The 20,420-nt window shown below is 41.7% G+C and overlaps 9 protein-coding genes across 9 annotated transcripts; 1 reads left to right on the top strand and 8 right to left on the bottom strand.

Moving 5' to 3' along the window:
• Nucleotides 1-48: 48 nt before the first annotated feature.
• On the bottom strand, nucleotides 49-3,588 carry OGAPODRAFT_15837 (uncharacterized protein). Its single transcript, XM_018353996.1, has one exon. It carries the CDS (start codon nucleotides 3,429-3,431, stop codon nucleotides 153-155), a length of 3,279 nt encoding a protein of 1,092 aa, XP_018212472.1. The 5' UTR covers nucleotides 3,432-3,588; the 3' UTR covers nucleotides 49-152.
• A 147-nt stretch (nucleotides 3,589-3,735) lies between these two features.
• On the bottom strand, nucleotides 3,736-4,485 carry OGAPODRAFT_92903 (uncharacterized protein; the record flags this gene model as incomplete). The annotated part of the gene is made up of 1 exon (XM_018357244.1): nucleotides 3,736-4,485. The coding sequence occupies one exon, from the start codon at nucleotides 4,483-4,485 to the stop codon at nucleotides 3,736-3,738; it is 750 nt and encodes a 249-aa protein (XP_018212471.1).
• A 94-nt stretch (nucleotides 4,486-4,579) lies between these two features.
• OGAPODRAFT_15836 (uncharacterized protein) lies at nucleotides 4,580-7,378 on the bottom strand. The gene has a single exon (XM_018353995.1). It carries the CDS (start codon nucleotides 7,264-7,266, stop codon nucleotides 4,768-4,770), a length of 2,499 nt encoding a protein of 832 aa, XP_018212470.1. The 5' UTR covers nucleotides 7,267-7,378; the 3' UTR covers nucleotides 4,580-4,767.
• Nucleotides 7,379-9,784: 2,406 nt separating this feature from the next.
• OGAPODRAFT_75531 (uncharacterized protein) lies at nucleotides 9,785-14,697 on the top strand (the record flags this gene model as incomplete). Its single annotated transcript, XM_018356039.1, has 2 exons — nucleotides 9,785-9,807; nucleotides 9,845-14,697. The coding sequence occupies 2 exons, from the start codon at nucleotides 9,785-9,787 to the stop codon at nucleotides 10,692-10,694; spliced, it is 873 nt and encodes a 290-aa protein (XP_018212468.1). The 3' UTR covers nucleotides 10,695-14,697.
• OGAPODRAFT_15835 (uncharacterized protein) lies at nucleotides 9,845-14,697 on the bottom strand. Its single transcript, XM_018353994.1, is given in 2 exon segments — nucleotides 9,845-14,519; nucleotides 14,534-14,697. 1 exon segment carries the CDS (start codon nucleotides 13,699-13,701, stop codon nucleotides 10,804-10,806), a length of 2,898 nt encoding a protein of 965 aa, XP_018212469.1. The 5' UTR covers nucleotides 13,702-14,519; nucleotides 14,534-14,697; the 3' UTR covers nucleotides 9,845-10,803.
• A 238-nt stretch (nucleotides 14,698-14,935) lies between these two features.
• OGAPODRAFT_15834 (uncharacterized protein) lies at nucleotides 14,936-15,257 on the bottom strand (the record flags this gene model as incomplete). The annotated part of the gene is made up of 1 exon (XM_018353993.1): nucleotides 14,936-15,257. A coding segment is annotated over one exon (224 nt), but the record flags the coding sequence as incomplete, so codon positions are not given.
• A 1,283-nt stretch (nucleotides 15,258-16,540) lies between these two features.
• On the bottom strand, nucleotides 16,541-18,001 carry OGAPODRAFT_92900 (uncharacterized protein; the record flags this gene model as incomplete). Its single annotated transcript, XM_018357243.1, has 1 exon — nucleotides 16,541-18,001. The coding sequence occupies exon 1, from the start codon at nucleotides 17,954-17,956 to the stop codon at nucleotides 16,541-16,543; it is 1,416 nt and encodes a 471-aa protein (XP_018212466.1). The 5' UTR covers nucleotides 17,957-18,001.
• A 22-nt stretch (nucleotides 18,002-18,023) lies between these two features.
• Nucleotides 18,024-19,077, bottom strand: OGAPODRAFT_75527 (uncharacterized protein; the record flags this gene model as incomplete). The annotated part of the gene is made up of 1 exon (XM_018356038.1): nucleotides 18,024-19,077. The coding sequence occupies one exon, from the start codon at nucleotides 19,075-19,077 to the stop codon at nucleotides 18,214-18,216; it is 864 nt and encodes a 287-aa protein (XP_018212465.1). The 3' UTR covers nucleotides 18,024-18,213.
• A 163-nt stretch (nucleotides 19,078-19,240) lies between these two features.
• OGAPODRAFT_15833 (uncharacterized protein) lies at nucleotides 19,241-20,322 on the bottom strand. Its single transcript, XM_018353992.1, has one exon. The coding sequence runs from the start codon at nucleotides 20,245-20,247 to the stop codon at nucleotides 19,267-19,269; it is 981 nt and encodes a 326-aa protein (XP_018212464.1). The 5' UTR covers nucleotides 20,248-20,322; the 3' UTR covers nucleotides 19,241-19,266.
• Nucleotides 20,323-20,420: the final 98 nt, after the last annotated feature.

Below are 20,420 nucleotides of genomic sequence, written 5' to 3'. Positions count from 1 at the left end.
AGTTATACGCTAAATTTTAGTTTTTGTAAACGGTTTTTTGTTGATCTTGTCAACCTACCTATCTTGCAGAAAAACCGTTTCGTGACAATTTATTTCTTTTTCTCAACGTTTAGGTGGCAGGTTGCAAGTATAATTTTGAGTTGTAAGTCTTCTTATATAGTCAACTCCAGATCGCGTATAATCTGCTCCACCATCGAAGCCGAAAGCTTGAACATTTTCGTGGACCCCGAGTTCTTCATCAGTCTAACAACACACCCTGAAAACCCGTATTCGTAACCGTCTTGTCGTTCTGTCTCCACAGTCACGTTGAGGCTGTTTTTTTTACAGTCTCCCACATACTCCACATTCAAAGTAGTCGACATTCGACCCGGACGAAGCTTGATTGAGTTCTGGTGATCCAGCTTTACGCACAGACCCTCAATCACCTGCTCGCAAGAGAGAACGTCTGTCTCAATGATATGCTGTTTTTTCCAAAATTGAGAGCTCTTAAATCTGGTAGCCTGTCTTCTCACATGCGGACTATCAACCTGTTTCTCGATGGTGCCCAGTAGTCGTTTGAACCAATTTGGCCGCTTCTGGGGACTCACAGAAAATGTCTGGGCTTGGCGTTCTCTTATCTCCCTTCCTTTGAAATCGGGATCCACAGGGGAGTTTTCAATTTGGAAAATTGGCGCGGATTCTCGTTTTGAGATAAGAGAAGAAAGTCTAGCTTTAACTTGGGATCTCGTGGTTCTTCTTTCTTTTGTTCTAGTTAGATCGATAGGATACGGACGCAAAGACTTCCGTTTTTCTGTAGTCTCGTCGTCGAAAATCGTTGTCTCGTCCCTCACAACGAGTGGCAGCTCCACCTCAGGATCAGCAAAAACAGAAGCCCTCGCAGGCTCTTCAACGACAGTCTCAATCTTCTTCGTTTTTTCAGGAGTGAGAGTCATCCGCTTTCTTTGATGAGCCTCCTCAGGAGGCATGTCGTAATTGGAATTGGCCAGCAAAGAGCATCGAATCGTTGGGAAAGGTTGTTGAACAAACTTGTTCAATTGAGAGTCCTGAGAAGTTGCTGATTCGACTTTGCGATGTGTTTTGATGATGGAACAATTCGACTGCGAGGAAACGAACTTTGCATTTTTCTCCGAGTCTGCGTCAGCAAATTTGTCCTGTTCCAGAGGCTGTATCTTAAATTCTTCCTCTTGAGGAGTGAGAATAGGAATTTGTATCGCTGAATGTAGACTATACGAATTGTCGTATGATATTAGGGACTCATCCACAGAAACATCGGCTTTATGCGTTTTCGCCTCTGCTGTTGTGAGATGTGGTGGCAGTTTCCTTGATGGAGGTTTCTCTTTTTTGCTGCGCTTGTTGTAGTCATTCAAACTAATATCATTCTGAGGATCCAAATAAGACGACAAATTCCTAATTGACGAGTGCGAGCTTTCAATCGATGATTTTCTCGGCGGAGCTTTTGAAAAGCTTTTATGTTCATTGTTTTCCACAAAATCGAGATCATCGAGTCTGCTCATACGCACTCCAAATTTCTGTAGGACATTGCTCGTCTTACGAATAGAAGCCGAGTTTGAATCTTTAAGCGGAGGACGTCTCTTCTTGGGGTCGAGAGAATGCACATTCCTTTCCTTCACAGTAGTGTTTTCACCTAAAGTCTCCCTAGCATCGGGTTTCCGAGGGGAATCATTCAGGGAACCTTTTTTTCCTGGAATAGGGTCGGTTTTATCTTCGAATATTTCAAATTTCAAGTCAATGTCAAGCTTTTCTTCTGTAAAGACGGCGTCAACCAAATAGGTGAAGTCACTAAGGTCAACCTCTGGTAATTTGGGCAAGTCTTTTGGATTGACGGTAAGTTTCTTCGATCGCGCAGGTGAATCTGAACGAGACGGCTTGGATTCATCTTTCGGCAACTTCTGACTGTTATTTCTGCGAAATGAAACAGATCTTCGAGATGAAGAAGAGACTATCATTGCAGAAGCTTTGCTCTTGTTAATACTTGTGGACCTTGCCGGTCTTCTTTGGAGAACTTTGTTGGTTGTTGAAGGAATTTCTCTAGTAGACATCTTGAGCACCTCGCCATGCTCATCTTGGATAATGGTACGAATACTAGTCGATTTAGGGATTCCTAGCTTTGCGGACTTTGCAGGAGATGGCGGGCGCTTCCGCGTTTTCGAGTGTATTTGTTCTTCATCAGAATCTTGAGCATGACATTCCTTATACTTTTCCAGCAAGTAGTAAAACATTTTCTCGGAATTCTGGTCCTCGCTTTGAAGATTTCTCACAAGCTCATTGATTGGAATACCATGCCATAAGGTTTGAAGGTTATACAGTATGTCGGGGTCAATATTAAGGATAGGTTTGGTCATTTTCAGGTCAGCCTCCTGGGCTATGAAGACCTCATCGCCTTTATCTGGATACTTTTTGAGCAAAGGGTGGTTCAAGATGTCATGAATAGATATTCTATCGCGCGGATCGACCCTTAACATAGACCAAATTAAATCCTTAGCTTCGCTGCTCAAATTGACTGGCATATGAAACTTTCCAGTCTGAACTTTCAGTAGCAATTTGCGAATGTTGGAGTCATCAAAAGGTAAATGACCAGTAAGTAATGCAAAGAAGATAATTCCACATGACCATACGTCACTTGGGGAACCATGATATGTCCTGCCGGCAACAATCTCCGGAGAAGCATAGTGAGGGGATCCGCACGATGTCTCAAGCAGCTTATGTTTGGTTTCTAAAGCGGCCATACCAAAATCAGCAATCTTGATGTTATGATTTTTGTCCAACAGTATATTTTCTGGCTTCAAATCACGATGACAGATGTCAAATTTGTGGCAATACTCAACTGCTTTGATGATTTGCTTGAAATATCCCACAGCCTCTTGTTCCGTAAGACGGCCGTGATTTATTAGAAAATCAAACAATTCACCTCCTTCCACATATTCTAAAACCAAATAAAGCTCGTTGTCATTCTCCCAAACATCATAAAGTGCCATGATATTCGGATGCGATATAAGCTTCATGATAATAATTTCCCGTTCTATGCCGTACGGCAAACCGTTTGCATCAATTTTAGGACCCTTACCATTCTTGTAGTGCGTGACTGTACCTGGGGCCGCCTTGGGGACAATTTTGACAGCAGATAGCTGACCAGTAACACAGTGTTTAGCCAGTCTGACCCTTCCGGTGGAGCCTCGTCCTAATGTCCGGCCCAGTTTCCAGGGACCAATTCTATTTTCAGCTTTCCGTTTGCTGTTGGATGTGGTGGACGTCTGAGAAAGCCTTTTATTAGCATTGGCCACACTTTCCACAACGCGATCTATCTGCCTTTCTGAGCCAGTCAGAGCTCTGTTAGTCTTATTATAGCCCGTGGCTGCAACGGCAGCCTTAGATGCAAACGAGGAAACTCTCTGCGGTGCCACGGATGTCATCAAATGAGTGAATCAAAACAATGCCTATAAGTGTCTAATTGATGCAAAGAAAGAGAGCTCGTGTCTATTTGGAATAGAGCTGTTCTGCGTCCGCGAAATCGTACCCAAGTTTGATTTAATGTGGATTCAAAGGAGAATTATGAAATTTAATTTCTTGCTCCTTCCATTCACACAAATTCTCTTGGAAAAATGAATATTTTTTTGTATATGCACCGCACCGTGTTCCGTGTTCGATATTAAAAACATAAATAATCGCGCTTATATAAGCCAAGCATAAAAATTATACCCATATACCATCCATTAGCTACCCCACAACCTCTTGTTTCTGGGAGGAGCTGTAGCCTTGAACCAATTGCAGAGCGTCCTTTCTAGGAAGAAGAATCTTTTTCTCAAACTCTGCTTTGACAGAGCTTAGTTCTTTCAAAAGCACCTCGAGTTTTTTGAAAAAGTCCATCTGAGTGCTCACTATTCTGCATCCCTCTTCTTCCATATCAAGCGTTAATTCTGGAGATGAGAAGTACTTTTTGATCGCGGTATTGATCCTAGAGTAAATTTGCAAATATTTGTACTCGATTAAAGAAAGGTCCATCACGATCTGCAGGTACTTGAAAGCCAGGAAGCTATTCGTCTTTTGATTCGTCAGGTCCTTGTCTAGATCATCTGGAAGGTCCAAGCGTTGTATCAATGACAAGGTTTTTTCCTTCAAGGAAGATTGGCTGGAAAAATCGGCATCGTTCACTTTGAAGGACGATAATTTGAGATCGTCCATATTGTCAATAGCATCGAGCTCATTTATGGTCTCTGGATCAACGGAGACATCCTCATCGCGAGCGTGCTCAAGTATCCTCCGTACGTTGTGTTCAGCATTTTTAGTCAAACACCAATTTGGTAGTTCCGTGACTTCTGGATTGGAACAGAGCTGTCTGATTAGTTTGTTATAGAGTCTGTAACTGTTGACATAAGCGTCCTTCTTCTTTCCCAGAGACTCCTTGGACGGGCAGTCATCACAGTTAGAGACTTGAAGATCCGGGTGAACAACGAAAAGCTGAACCATGAGCAACCAAAAATATTATATTATTTCTAGAATAATGCAAATTTATCCCTTTTTGATTCCCCTACTTGCAGCAAGCAAAGCAGTAAAAAATTGGGGTTTATCGGCAAATTTCAGTGAGGGGCCGAAATTTTACGACATGAAAATAAAATCTCCCCACGGAGCAGCAACCTCGTGAATATCACCCGGTTACTTCAAAAAAGGGTAGCGACTGTGCGGGCACAAATTTACCCCACAAAAAAAATGGCAATGAAAAAGTGGGCAGGTAATAAATTTTCAGCCAGGCTAGCTGCTTGACATTTGTATGCACGACCACAAATCGTTTTTCAATTTTTCAATGAACTTCATATTTAAGAAGCTCAGCTCGGTTTGCGTTCTCTCTGTGAAGTTATCTGACTTCTCAGACATTGACATTTCACTCGGTTCTCTGAAACCTTCGTAAATTTCGGCTCCTTGCAGCTTTTCAACGAAATTGAAAAGCAATTTAAGGTTCCACAAATCTTCCATGTTTTGCGGACGTTTTACCAGTCTTTCGACCTCAAGCTTAAAGTCCAAAACCGTAGAGCTCTTTGCGTGATCTTTGTTTTTGTTGTCCACCATTGTTGCTTTCTCGAAACGTGTCAAGCTATTGAATATGTTAAGATTTTCCAGCTCTTTCATGCAATCAACATCATCGCTTACATGTTGATCTGTCTCAATCTGCTTGACTATATCGTCAAAGGAAAGCCTCAGATTTTGGTAGTCCCTTTTCCGATACACAAATATATTCAAGTGAGCCTGCTTGAATAAGTCTAATGTTCCTGACTCCCTGAAATCGAGCGTCACTGGAAAATAAATCTTTTCCGAATTGACAACAGAAATTCTTGCAATGGTATCAAGCTCTGGAATCAAACAAGGTGTCTGGAGATTGATCAGCAATCCAAGGTTTGTTTCTATCTGCACGTCGAGTTTGATGGGCTGTTTTGTATTCACATCTCGCACGTTAAGGCACCTGTTTTCCACTGCCAGTGCCCAAAAGTGTCTCAATGCTTGCAAATGGATTTCTGAACATTCACTGCCATTGTTGTAATTGTTGGTTCCATAAACAGGGTAGATAGCGGTGACAAGAGCAGCAATTCCAAAATTACTCTTCTGGAAAGCTTTTTGACCGCCACCTAAAAACAGAAAACCAAGCGCAGAATTAATTGCCATGTAATTCCCATAATTCATTGACTCGTCAACCACGCCTTGCAAAAACCTCAAACGTCTGAAAATGCACAAGTCTCCACTTCCAGCACATATTATTGAAAGCCCGAGAATCACAACATCCATGATATTTCGGGCACCAATCAATGCCACACGTTCATCGTAGTTCCTAGGCTCTAAAGCACATATGTTCATTAATCTGTCAAAGTAGTAGAGAAGCGTATCTTTGGCCTCAGTATTTCCAGATGATGCGTGCTTCAACGAGATCGAAAGCAATATTCCCCCTAAAATGTTTAGATAAGGAAGGAAATCGCTATCAAGATCGCGTATCGTTTCAACATTGTATGTTTCAGACACACAAAGAGGAATTTGTGCCTCAACCCATTCTCTGTGATCTCTAATTTGATCCCACATGATCAAATTTGCCCCAAGACACCTTAGCATCAGAAAATCTGGTCTAATGTAATCCAGCATTTGCATTGTTTGTGGTATAGCAAGCTTTGAGGCAACTTCACTATTACCGGTTTTCAGGAACATGAATGTAAGTGCCAAGATGGCACCCCCACACGATTTATCATATTCTTCGATGGTCTGTATATCCCTCACCGAGACAGCCATTGTAAACAATTCATCAATGACATGAGTATCATTAGAAGCTTTGAGACTTTCGCCTTGTCCCAAATTGACATAGCCTAGTGCTATGCCGGCCGCAAGTCGATATCCTTCGCTGACATGTTCTCTTTCATTATAAGTAAGGGTTGCATTGATCTGAGAGAGCAGGACTTCGGTCATCCTTCTGTGCTGTGTCTCCAAATAAAGCAAACCTATTCCAATCAAGCCTGCTGTTTGAACTGGTAACTGGACATTCAAATTCGTTGATCCTGGAGGCAATAATGCAACAACGTGCACCGATAGTACTTTTGTTAATTTGATATCCATAGTTCCTTTGAGACTAGCAGCCATTCCAAGAAGTAAGCCGACGCTTGTAAAGTTGTGTTTGGGTCCCAGATAATTATAAATGTGCCATTCCTCTAATTTCTTCAAATGGCCATTGAGGCCAAGTCCGAGAAGGAATCCTGCATGTTGTGCATTCAAAGTAGGTGGACGATTGAATACAATCCAACTTCCATTGATTTGCGTAGATTCCCTAGAAATTGTCAGTCCTGAGGACGCACCATTGTGGAAGAATCCCCAGTTGTACATTTCTTGGTCTATTGAATCTTTCTCTAAGCTGACGTTGATCATGTCCGGCAGAATCAAAGCATTAAAATTCATCTTAGGTATAGGAAACCTTTCCGTCATCAAAGGTTTTCTACTTGAAATGAAGACAGCGCCCCTGCCCAGAGGCATGGTCAATGTTCGCAAAGCCACCTTTGCTCCTAGAGCACGCTGTCTGACAAGCTTTTCATGCTCATCCATTTTGTCGTCAGCTCTCAGCGTTGCAGTTTGTACACGAGATGTCTGTAAAAGCTTTGTTAGCTCGTAAAATCTGCGATCCTCATGATATATCAATTTAGTGACCTGGAATCTATCAGCCTCTGCTTGACCATCCCAGGCACTTATTGCTTCATGGTCATTGACGAACTTGAGTATCTGCATCATATCTTTTTGTGGAACGTTTGTGTAGTCATGTCTTGTACTTGAAGTTTCTTTGGCTATATTTTGAGTGAATGCAAGGAGATCCTTCCGTCCTATCAGTTCAAGCTCATTGACACCGGTGTTCCAATGCAAAGCGGACTCGCTGCAATTGATTATAGCATTTTTCAATGGCAGATAAACACCTGGCGGTAATGACTCTAGCATAGCAGCATCAATATTATAGTCCACCATCATATTGACAACATCCGCGGGTTGAAACTCCGGGGAGATGAGTGCCTCAAATAATCGCAAAATGTAAAATGTGCGTGGAGTTACTAACTCGTCGATCGTCTCATCTTCTTCGGCAATCTGAGAGAAAGTCACATACGGGACAATAGAGCTTGAAAACAAGCTAGCCAGCGATTGAAAAAGGTTAGGTGGTGACACCAATGGTTGAGCCGTCAAAAACTTGGTTGTGCGATCAATGGTTCTAGGGTCCTGCATGTAGTATTTGAACCAGTTGTCGGTCCACCCCATCCAGCTACAGAGCTGAGCTAGAAGAACTGAAAGCTGTTCGATTTTCTCTGTTGCCAGTATATTGAGCTTGAGCTCCTCTCTAATGAGATGAAGCGATAAGAATATTGAGGGCAACAAATCTGTAAGCATGTATGCTCCTCTGGAATGGGATACTGTGGATATATTTTCGATATTCTGTTTTGCTAACTGCGCGTAAGGTAGTAGGGAGCACACCAGGTTTCTCTCATAAAGGTCGCTGCCCAGCTCAAAGTCATCTGGCAGTGCAAGTGAAAGTAAAGTCACAATGAATGTTTTCCAGTCATTGTTTTGGGGTATGTCCAGTGAGCAATTGGCGCACCATTGAAGCCAAAAATATTCATAGGTGTAAGAATTAGCAAGGTATTTGAGTAGCTCAATGAAAGTCTCAACAAGCTTGTCTTGTGGTTGTAAAACCAATTGGATCGTATAGTGTTTGTCATTCACGCACCGTACAGAAAGGCTTGGACCGAAACAGTCGTCGAGAAGCCGAATAGGAGGTAGATGCGAAGATAGGTCCATCGTTGATGACAAAAGTCCCAGAAATGGGTTAACTAGGATAACATGCGATAGATCGTATAGCAATAAAATGTACCCCGAGTGTTTGGAGACAGTAGATAAAGATACAGCATCCAATCCTTTGACGGAATATGTTGACTTTAGCGAAGGCAAGCTGACTGGGGTCCCCGGATTGCTGAAAATAAGGAATTCGATTGTGTGTGATTTCTGATTGCACACCACAAGGGCTTCTTTGTCAGTGTACGAAATGTTGAATATCTTCAAATATTCAGTTTCATCCGTGAACTCTATGGACGTCAGCTTGGTGAATATTATATCTTTCCGCAAGCGGGCCGCTTCTATTTGCTGATGATTTGTTGACATGAAAAAGCTGCTTGAGTCGTTATTGAACTCGCTTCCGGATGCCATTCTATCGTAGGACATAGCGTCAGAGGTCGATCGTGTTTGTCTAGTGTCAAGAGTCTGATCGTCAAGAATTCCGGGGCCATTCGATGCCGTATTTGGCCCAGAAGTACCAACGGTAGCGGACCCAGAAGCGTTGATAGTTGAGGGGTTGGTTTGAGATTTGCTGACATAAACTTTCTTGCTTGATCTCCTGTTAAGACTCTGATATGATAACGAGTTCATTTTTGAGCTCCTACTTCTGTGCAAGAACCTTGTGTGGTAAACTGTGATTGACTTCTCAACAGGATTGTATGTTGTAGCTATGGAATGAACTGAAGTTGATGGAAATGAAACGATTTCTTCTTTCAAGGAAAAAGACGTGGTAGACGACGATACTATAGATCCTAGCTCACCCAAGGTGTCAAGTAGGGTAAGGAAATTGCTCTCGTTTGATCCCGCTGTACTGGAGGCAGCTGACATTGGGGGAATGCCGCTGGCATAAAGGAGAGGTGATGAGGAAGATTGATTTGGGTCGCTTGAAACCATCACGGGACTTTCATATTCTTTGCTAATGATGAGTCCGTTCTCAAAGCCAAATGCTTTGCGAATATGAAATGGGAAACTCACAATTTGGGAGCGTCCTCCTCTTTCATAAACACAAATTTGCTCTTTCAAAACTACGACCAAAACTCTTTCGGATCGAATGTTAGCACGATCTCCATTTAGTCTGGTAAAAAAGCAATTGATCACCTGAGAGTCGAATTTCAGTTTCCTTGTTACGATCCCTCCTTTCAGCCAAAGAACAGCTCTCTCGCCAGAGAGAAGACTTTCATTGTCCCCTGTCAAGTAAACGTCGTAGTTATCGAATTCTCGCACCAAGCAGGCATCACTGAAATCTGTATGAAGATTGAACGCCGGAACCCGCCTTGAGTCAAGATCTAAGTCCGACTTCGCCAGGTTGACCATTTGTTATTGTTAATCAAACCTTTTGATCTGTTCGTAGTAGATGCGCGTTTCAAAAATTACCCGGAGTTGAATCAAAATATGTCTACACTGATCAAAAACAATCCAGTTCCAAACAAATATGTCGTTTTTCAGCACCATCAAGTAAGTAGAGGAGTCGTTAAGGTCTTCTAACAATAAGGGGTTTTACGAGAAGTTCGAAGAAGAAAAACCAAAATAAGCTAGGTAACAATTATAACGAACTTTACTTGAACAACGACTCATCGACATCGCTCAATTACAACCAAAACACGCAGGCGTCACTATATTCAAATAATAATGGATCCTCGCTTTCCCTAAGAAGGACACATTCACCATCCAAGCAATCTGTCAGATCGCTTAAATCTGTCAACCAGACTCGCCAGCAACAAAGCAAACAGGCACCAAAGCCGCTTTTCATTTGTGAGCCATTTGTAAAAATTGCGCTTGTCAAAGGTTCATATAAAACCATCGTTCAACTACCGAAATATGTGGATTATCATGAGTGGTTAGCCCTAAACACTTTTGAATTATTTAACCATCTGAACAAATTCTATGGAGTGATAGCTGAATACGTGACTCCTGACCGCTACCCAATCATGACCGCAGATCCGAAAACTGAATACGTCTGGATGATGCCAAACGGCAAAACCGTCTCTCTTCCTGCGAATCAATATATTGATCATGCCTTGACATGGATTAACAATAAGATCAACGACCAGACGATATTTCCAACAAAATCAGGAATGGCATTTCCTCCTTCGTTCTTGAAGGAAATAAAGGGAATATACATTCAAATGTTTAGAATCATCGCGCACATCTTTCACAATCACTTTGACAAGTTTGTTCATCTATCACTAGAAGCACATTGGAACTCGTACTTTGCTCATTTCATTTCTTTTGTCATTGAATTTGACTTAATCGATAAGCATGAACTTGAACCTCTAAGAATGCTAATTGACAACCTGGAAACGCAGGGGAAAATCATACCATTTAGTAAGAATACTCTCTAGGACATCCCACATACCATGATCGAACCCACGAACACTAGGCTATATTTTAATATAGTCTAATATATATCCTTCGTCATATATGTACATATATATACAAGGCGTACATGTATCAAGAAAAGAAATATGGGCTATCTCTCACCACATTCACGTCGAACTCGCCCTTCAGAGGGATAGGTGGTAAGTCAAAAGGCACTAGAATCGAGGTGGCATTCTTACCCTCAAATCCAAGGGCGTTTTTATAGTTGCATTTTTCAGCGATGGTCACCGGCGTGACCATTTTTTGCGCTCTTTCAATATCATCCTTATTACCAGACTGCAGTAATAACTGTCTCTTTCTTTCCGTCATTGCTTCGTCGATCAGAGTCGGGCTTCTCTTGAGCTTTGAAAGCAATCCCTGGCGGAACTTTTTATACTCCATAGCGAGATCGCTGGCACTATTAACCTCCACGACCATCAGATTCTTACCATATCTCATTCTAAGTTCTTTATCCAGTTTCTCAATCAGGTTATTCGTGTGCAAATGGATGAATTGCTCTCTAAGGATTTTGTTCATGACTGAGACATCTGACGCATGAGTCCAATAAGAATCATGAACTGAAGCAAATACAAGTCCTGCTTCTGAACATTTGTTGGCGGATAATACCATATGAGTGGCATCTAAGGAGTGAATAAAGTTTGGAGGGAACCCACTAGCCTGCTTACGACCATCGACACGTTTCACTTGATAAGGATCAACAATTGTGATTGTTTGCATCGTAGTCTGGACTGGCCTTCCCTTGTACTCTCTGTAAGGCTGAACAACAGGCAATCCCATGGGAGTCGTCCAGATAACAGAGCACATGTAATCAGTATCTTGAGGAATGTCGATGTCTGTTCTAACAGATTTGCTAATCCTCTTTGCGGCAATTATGAGCCAGTCTTGGATCGCATGGGCGTTGTCAAACAGCTCTCTGATAGCCTTGAAAACTTTTTGTGTCAAGTATTTTGAAGACATAGACATATACTTTTCATCAAATTCAATGTCCTTCAGTCTCTTCGTAATCTGTGCACGCGCTCCAACGTAGGTAACACCATAAACACTGGTCATCACAGTTTGCTTAACCAGTTTTCTGCTAATGACATCCTTCACTAATTTGGCCTCCTCCAATCCAGCCTCAAGATCTTCTTGAACAGACTTTTCCACCAGATGAGCAACATGGGTGTAAACATCAGATGGTTTGTCAGCAGGCACCAAATTGACTTGTCTGGCACCTTCAATATCACCACCAAGCGCAGCGTAGTGTTGAAGGCCATTACAAGTTCCATCCTGATGCACAGGTTGATGAGAAATGAACTTGGTAGGATCCGGTAATCTGAAAGCTTGCTCCAGCTCCATTGCAGAAGCCAAAAATTGCCAAGGCTTGTCTGCCTTCACCCACATTCTAGAGCCACCCAGAGGATCTCTGGCTGACTCAAAAATCTCGTCCAGGTGATCATCAACATACTTCACTCTGTCATCCAGCGATAACTTATCAAATCCCATAAGATTGCAAACATGGATTTTGAGCCACCTCAAACCTTCCTCACCCAGCTGTTTTCCATTCCAAAACTTCAGTAACCCTCTCGACAAATCATTTCCGAGATGGTTAAAGTATGGAGGCATCGGATAAGCTCTGCCTCTAAAATCGAGGGAATGAGGAAAGTAAATTCGTTCACCAACATATGCCCTCGCAATTTCCAATTTATAATTGGTATCACATCTCATCGAGCGATCTTTCGAAAACTCTCGACAAATAGCCTGGCACTTTCTCTTGTGTTTGAAAAATTCTTCGAGACTGGCATCTGTCGAAGGCTGAGGAGGCAGGTTTAATGTTTCCCGGAACTTAGGTATATCCAAAAATTCCTCTCCTGTATTCCACACCTGAATCATGACCTTGAGCACCTCCTTGTTCACCGTCCATGCAGTAGATCCCAAATTGTTTAGGGCTTGAAGGACTGTATCCATTTTACCTTTGATAGCGGCTGTACGCGCATAGGCGGCTTGTTCTGGCGAATTTTTAGCCTTCAACACCGCAGATTTCTTCAGGTAATAGCCACCATCATTATGGGTGGTCCATGGACGTGGTTTTGCAATCATTGGCATGAAATGAGGCTGGAGAGTGTTGTCCACTCTTTCCGTGCCTAGCTTGGAAGCAAACTTGGTATTCAATTTGATGACACCCACTTTACTTCCATTTTGGTAATCATAAGTGTGATAGAATGCAGGGGCTAAAGCGGTCTTGGTATCGCCTGTGATTGGATCGGTTCCTTCCACATCGACTTTGGCGACCTGTAGAAGTAGAGAAAGCATAACAGATCCGACACGGCACCGGCTATCTGTATCCCAGCTGACAAAAGCAATCGATTGCCCAGCAGAAGACTCAGCTCGTTTTTCAGCTTCGCGAATCAGCTGAGAGGCTTTTGTGCCCCTGACAAATTTCTTGAATTCAGGAGTCTTCCTTATGGCCCTGAAATTCTTATTAACATCGATATCCGCAGCAAGTAATCTTTGAGCTTTGAATTCCAATTCCATAGCACGACCGATTGCCATAACGACTTTGGAAACCGGGGCCCCATGAGCCAGATCTGAAGAAACGCAGGTTTTGATGACCTCTAATATAGTCGTGATCGCAGACTTTGAAGGTTTTAACAACGTTAAATATGGACCATGCTTCAATTTTTCCAAATACCTTTCTTTATCAAAACTCGACGTGTCCTCGAGCTGATTTTCTTTCTCAAGCTTCCGTGCAACCCAATATTCTTCAATCTCTTGCTCAATCAAAGGCTGCATGTTGGTAAGCCAGTCATGCAAATATGATCCTATGGATGCTGGCATGCTCTTGTCTTTTATATTTTCAAATTCATGTTCCCATTTTAGTCTCGCAGCTTCAACACTATTTGACTCGACTTTCTTCTGGCGCTCTTCAGAAACAATGTCTAGAATGAGATCAAATTTCTCGTGTTGCTCTAATGGTAATGCGCATTTCATTTCAAAGAAATCAACCTTCGTTTCTAAGTTTTCGTATTTCTCATAATTGATGTCTAGCTTCTCCTGCTTGGCGAGAGCAAAAAACTTATCTAAAAATTGACCATCCCCATTGTAGGAATCCACTAATCCTAAAAGTGTATGTCTTATTGCTTTCAAATTGAATGAAGAAACGGGTATGAGCTCCTCCATTTGATTGTCCACTATTGCTGGTGCTCTGCCTTCTTCTGCGTCCTTTTGAGGGGATCTTTTGTGCTGATGATTCTCTATATGATCATTATCTGCTTCTGCTAATGATTCCAAATTTGTGTCAATTGTGTGGTCTTCAAGAACAGTACTTCCATCTTCATTATCCTTCCCCATCAATAAGCCAAAGAACTTTTCATATTCTGAGGGAAGCTCGCTGACCAAGGTCGGATCTGCAGCAAGTAGTGTCCTGATGTTGTTGACACCAATGACGTCAACGAATCTCAAAATATCAGCCCTTTTGTTGCGAAACTTCCTCAAGTTGTATTGATCAAATTCTTCAAAGATGTCAGCAAGGGAAGCGTTCTTTTCAAACTTCAGCTTTATGATCCAAGCGATTATTCTAGGTTCGTTTTTTAATGATGAGTCAAAGGCAGTAAATGTGTTTAGCCAACACTCCACATCCGCCATTGACACATCTTCACTGCGGCCCCATGTAGCAAGAAACTCACATATTCCATCGTAAAAATATTTGTGCGGATTGTTCGGATCTGAAGCGTTATTCAAGGATGCAAGACTCTGCAATATCAAATCGGCTCTTTCATAATCTTTAGAGAACAAACAGGCTTCAAAAAGACTCCAAGATTTGAAAAACTCACTAGAGCTAGGTGTAAGCACATTATCAACTGACGATGAAAGGAGGATTTCTTCAAGGTCTGATTTCTGGTCGTGAAAAACCTTTTTAGAATTTAAGATGGCGGTTGTCTGGTGTGAGCCCTTCCCGAGGGCCTGGCTTGCGTATGATGTCGCCTTCCGTGATTTTGTAGCACCCACAAATCTTCTACCCGTTGAAGCAAATACTGATAACCGCTTGGCTTGTTGGCGAGCAATTATGAAATTCATAGTGACTTTCTATTGCTATGAGAATGCTCGGGGAAGAACTGAAGCAAATACTTTCTTTTACAGTTTTTCGATATTGCAGTTTTAAAAAAAAAAATTCAAGGATAAAAAATTTTCGTTGAGCCGCACATTATAAAACAAAATCATAGATAATTCAGGTATAGGTGCTGTTTGTATGTGATATGTATCGCCTCAGATGGCTTTCGTTTCGTTTCAAATCATAGCACTGGAAGATGAGGGTGATGAAAATCAAAGATGATTGTCATCAATTGTAAGCAAATTCATTGGCTCATGGGACTTTTCAGGATCAAGATAGTACGTCGTATGCCATAATGTCATCCGCGAGATAATTCCTGCGAGAACAAAGCAGCTATCTTCTTTTTCGTCTTGAGCATCCTCCGTTAAGAAAAAAGCGAAAGGCCATGAATGTATCCCGCCTTTCATTTTCCACAACTTCGTGCTGCCGGCCATCGCCAAGGTATTGCCAAAATCTTGGATTTCATCATTCAGAAGCTCTTCTGCTCCCCAAGTCAAAATGATACCTTTCTCAGGAAAGCTTCTTTCCCAGGTGTTTGGATTATTGCAAAATCCAGGACTATGAATGATACCTAGTTCTGGAAGATGTGACGGTATGTAACGTTGCGAGATCCGGTTGATGAAATTTGTTGTCAAGAAGTCGGGACAAGTATCTTCAGATGTCCTTTTCGATATTCCTTTGTATTTTAATAAAGGCGATATTAATAGAGCGCCGAAAGGTTTAGAAATTGGCTCGTTGACTTCTTGAGAACTCTGTTCAATATCCTCATTTCCCTCGATGCTCTCTTTGTCTCTTTTGAAAATACTATAATCGGGATTGGTTCTGAATAGTAAAAAGCTGAGGGCAAGACTTGCCCCAGCCGAATCACCTGCAATTATCCACTTGGCTTTTTCATACTTGGTTGTAATTTCTTGCCAATTCTGTATGACAGTGAATAGGTGATCAGGTAGCTCACATTTATGCACAGTTTTTAATTGGGGAACAAAAATTAGGGGATTTTTGAATCCCTGCAGTAACAGTAGCGAATGCAATGTAGTCAAATATTCAGTATAAAAATGTGGAGTGTTTGACATGATTAAGATGTTTGGAATATAATATATCACTAGATCAGGCTCCAATGAAGTCTCGGCTTGACATTGAACTTTTTTGATCCAATTACCTTTCAAGTTGTTTTCCCTGACTTCCTCGTAGAAGCTTAGTTCAATCCCATTCCAAGCTTGGACAATTGATCGATAATTATAGAAACGTTTCCAGACAAGGTTTGCCACCAACGAGTAGCTAGGATTATTCTCATCCGTGATATCTGGTAAGAAGTGTTTGACAACTTTTAGTAACACATATTGATTCAAGGTCCCTTGTCTGTGGACTTTGTTCTTTTGATTCAGTGGTTCTATGAAGCCGTACACGACTATCTCAATAACCAAGTTGAAAACTTCGGATTAGAATTTGGAGGTTTTGATTTACTTACAAAAGTTGTAATGGTCAACCAAAAACCTTACTGTACTCCCAAGAGTATAATTTGATGACATATAGATGAAGGCCAAAGTTAAAAAGACAAGTATATCTGACAACGTGTATTCCCTCATCTTTTGAAACTGAAATAATACGGATATAAAATTAACTAGGATGGCGCTTGAGGGATACTTCCCTTTTTTTTAAATCGTAACCAAATAAAAGCACGACCTATTTCCAGTTCTCGATATATATATATATATGTGATCACAAAGTTGCAAGAACTTTTTGGAGGATATCCACCAGGATTTGTGCATGCTTCTTTTCAAAGACCAATGTTGGTCTGAGTCTCACACCAACTTCTGCACAGCCACCGATATTAACACCTGAGATGCGCATCTTGTTCAAGAACTCCGTCCTTTTTTCTGAGGAAGGCATGTCAAAAGCGATGAAACAAGCCTTCCCCTTCCCTCTTAAGTTCTTCAGGAAATCAGGGTATTGTTTTTGAAGATCCTCAAGCTTTTGGTACAGAAAATCGCCAGTTTCTTTGATTGAAGTCAGTAAATTCTTTTCTTGTATTTCTTTGCAGATAGCAGCAGCCAGCATGACTAGCTTTTCATCACCGCACCAGGTGTTAAATTGTCTATAAGGCATATTTGGAATGAGTTTTTGGTCGTTGAAGAAGTATCCTGCAGATTGCATTTTCTTGGAGAAAGTAACAAGGTCTGGAGGAGGAGTGATATTGTATCTCTCGTGTTCCCACATGATACCTGTAGCACCACATCCTGTTTGGACTTCATCAATAATCAGCTTAGCGCCATACTTCAATGTGATGTCTCGCAAACCCTGGAAAAACACAGCAGACGCATGATTGTCACCACCTTCAGATTGGATAGGTTCGACAATAACACCGGCTATAGGGCAGTGCCATGTTTTGAAATACTCCTCAACAATGGACAAGCATCTTTCATCTTCCTTTTTATTGAACTCCTCGTTGGCTTCTAGTGGATACTTGTACGAAGGGAATTCTGCTTTTGGCCATTTGAAAGATGGCATATCCATTTTGTGAACTGGCTTCGATCTGGTCACTGATCCAGAAGCAAATAGTCTACCATGAAAAGCCCTTCCGAAAGATAGGATTGCGAGCTCAGGGTTACCTGGTGCTTGGTTCTCCATACATGACTGTTCCTCTTCGGCAGAAAATGGCTTCTCGAACCCTCTCTTCGTGGACTGGTAATTGAAGAAAACAGCTTTGAATGCCAGTTCGTTGGCATCTGCTCCTGAAAGAGCATTCCACACATACTTTTGACCCTTTGGTGCATATTTCAAAAGGCTTCGTTGGATATTTTCAAACTCAACTCCTGTGAAGTTTCCCAATGCTGCTCTGTTGACAATAGCAGAAACCATTTCGTCAGATTTAGCAACCTTAATGAGCTCAGGGTTATTATATCCAAGTGGAATGGAGGCGATCTGGGCGTAGCAGTCCAACAAAGTGTTGCCATCTGCGTCCACGATGTAGTTCCCGATGGACTTCCTGTAATCAGCTAAGAAGTACACGCATCTAGCATCAAATACCTCATTAAGTGATTTGATTGCATTTTGACCCTTTGGACCAGGAATGCTATCTGTTACAATCTTTGGGGCAGACGGTTCTTCAGGGAAGAACTTCTCTGTGTATGACATTGCCAACTTTCAAATGCGTCTACTGGTTTCGAAAGGTCAGAATATATATATATATATATAGCTAGATCTAAAATAGCGGCATTACCAGAATGCGGCTATGGTCCAACTTGGATTTAAGCGGCATGATAAAATAGGAAGGACCTGGAGCCGCTATTTTTTTAATGAATCAGGGTAACTCTAGAGTATGAGAATATGAGAATGAGAATATGAGAATTAGTGCTTCTAGTCGCGGAAAAGAGATCCAGACAATTTAAGTATCAAGGACAAACCTCGTATTCCTTCCAAACGTCGATGTCGTAACTTTTTTTATACAGGTAGCGTTTATCAACGCCTCCTGTGAGTTCCACGAGATCCACAGCCTTCACAAACATGCACACCACAACAAAGTTTTCCTGGCCCGATGATGTTCCATCAACACCCCTATTGATAGAGTCAAGCAGTGTATACTTTTCGCTTGTTAGCAACGACCCTGGTGGAGGTCTTTTGAAAGATCTCTTAAGACTTCTCGAGAGATCATTCCAGCATCTCTGTCTTTCCGCTTTCCATTCCTCTTCAGTCGGAGCATGAATCGGTACGTTGAGGTCAGCCAGTGATAATGTACTCGCATTCATGTTTTGTGTCTGCGAAGGGGATACTATTTTGTACATTAAAGGTTCATCAATCCCGACTTTGCCAAGCCCAATGGAGTAAAAATCGTTTTCTTGTTCCACAACAAGATCAACGTCGTTTAACTTGACCTCTGGCTTACAAAGTTTATCTTCAGAATTCGATATCGTAGATAAAATGCTCAAATCTATGATGGGGTATCTTTCATTTGTTATCACCCTAGCCGCACCACTGAATCTGAATTGCTTGCGGGCCTTATGGAAATAAAAACATGCCTCAAAATTGGAATTTTTGATGAGGTCTTTAAACTTTGCCGATCTCTTGTCGCATGTGAATAGAAGAACATTAGTTCTGGTATCGTTGAAAAGGAACCCCCTGAATACACAAGTTCTGGTGTGAGGGATTCCATGATCACCTACATTGGAAAATGAAAATGGAACAAATGGTTCCGACTCTAATTCAGAAGCCACCGCACTGGTAAATGCTGAATTCCACGGTGCTAGCGATGGTAGCATGATTATTGTACAGTGAGCAGAGCTTGATGGTATCTAATTTCTAATTGAAAATATTCTCTCTTGATTTTTCCGGGATTCGTCCTTTTCGCCTGCTTATAAAAATCGAAGTTGCACTGCCTATTAGGTATATAATTTGAAACTTTCAGATAGTGTGTAGTTGGTTTGAAAAGGAATTGAGATGAGACCTACTTAATTTTCTATTCTACCAATGCCTTGTCCCATCAGCACCTGCTGATTTTCCTGGAGATCAAACTGGAAATTTGGAGGCGCTTCAAAGACCAATACGATCGTAGATCCAAGTTTAAAGCCGCCCATTTCCTCTCCTCGAAATAATGGAATTCCATGAAGTATCTTTGAGGCATTCGCATAAGTCGCTTCATAACAGGTATCCCTCTTCAACTTCTTGCGCTCCTGGACCTTGTATTTTTCGGTTAACGCTTGGTTTAATTTGTCTTTAAAATATATTTCATGTTCGTAAACTTCATTCGTTGCAAGATGGGTGTCAAAATTCAACTTTATGGAGCCAACATTTGTCGCCCCGACAGGAGTCATACTGAAAAAGCCATATTTCCAGTAACCAAGAATTGCAACTCTTTCGTTTAATATAAATAGGTTTTGTAAAGTCCTTTGAAAGTATGGTGCAACTGAATATAATTGACCAACAAAATGTCTCCTCAATGTTGCCACCCATTCCACGGGCGAGTGAAATCTATGGTAGTCACCGGGTGCTAGGTATATAACTGCGTAAAACAATCTATTGGATTCTTTGTGCCCTTCAGCGCCGACAAGTGTTCTTGAAACAGACAAAATACGAGAAGTCGACGGATGAACAAAAGACTGGTCGCCCTCCTTTTTATATGTCAGGGTCTTGACATCTCCATGTAAGTCAATAAAATGGGCCTCTTTTCGTGTCCTTTCTAGATCGAACTGTTGAGGAGGAGCTTCGACTTTTGGCGCATCGTGTGTGCCAAGCAAAGCATCAACTTTGTACGTTATTCCTTTCACCTGCTCTATCCCACCATCTTCTTCGACGATACCAAACTTTAAAACCTTGCCATCACATGGAGCACAGAGCGTTGCAGAGGTGTCGACAGGTCTTTTTTCTGGTTTAATCGGACGACAGAAAAATTCGGCTAGATTTTTGTAATGTGTGAGATCAGGATCTGCCATTTCTTCCAGATTAACGCCAAAAATTAATGAATAGAGCTTGAAGCTGGGGCTCCTCAACCATACAGGAAGGTCAATGCTATTCAGTTGTCCCCAAAGCCTGGAAAGCGAATTCAAGGGAAGTCTTGAGTATATATAAAGGGGCCATGATCCTATGCTGTGAGATCTCTTTACTT

The sequence above is a fragment of the Ogataea polymorpha genome (genome assembly GCF_001664045.1).
Source record: "Ogataea polymorpha strain NCYC 495 leu1.1 chromosome Unknown OGAPOscaffold_2, whole genome shotgun sequence".
In the NCBI taxonomy this organism is placed as follows: Eukaryota; Fungi; Ascomycota; class Pichiomycetes; order Pichiales; family Pichiaceae; genus Ogataea; species Ogataea polymorpha.
The sequence above is the reverse complement of the archived record's forward strand: the minus strand, read 5'-3'. Positions and strand labels throughout refer to the sequence as shown.

Coding starts and splice junctions, on each gene's coding strand:
- OGAPODRAFT_15837 (XM_018353996.1), bottom strand. CDS start 3,431: ATGACATCCGTGGCACCGCAGAGAGTTTCCTCGTTTGCATCTAAGGCT.
- OGAPODRAFT_15836 (XM_018353995.1), bottom strand. CDS start 7,266: ATGCAGATACTCAAGTTCGTCAATGACCATGAAGCAATAAGTGCCTGG.
- OGAPODRAFT_15835 (XM_018353994.1), bottom strand. CDS start 13,701: ATGAAATGCGCATTACCATTAGAGCAACACGAGAAATTTGATCTCATT.
- OGAPODRAFT_15833 (XM_018353992.1), bottom strand. CDS start 20,247: ATGGCAGATCCTGATCTCACACATTACAAAAATCTAGCCGAATTTTTC.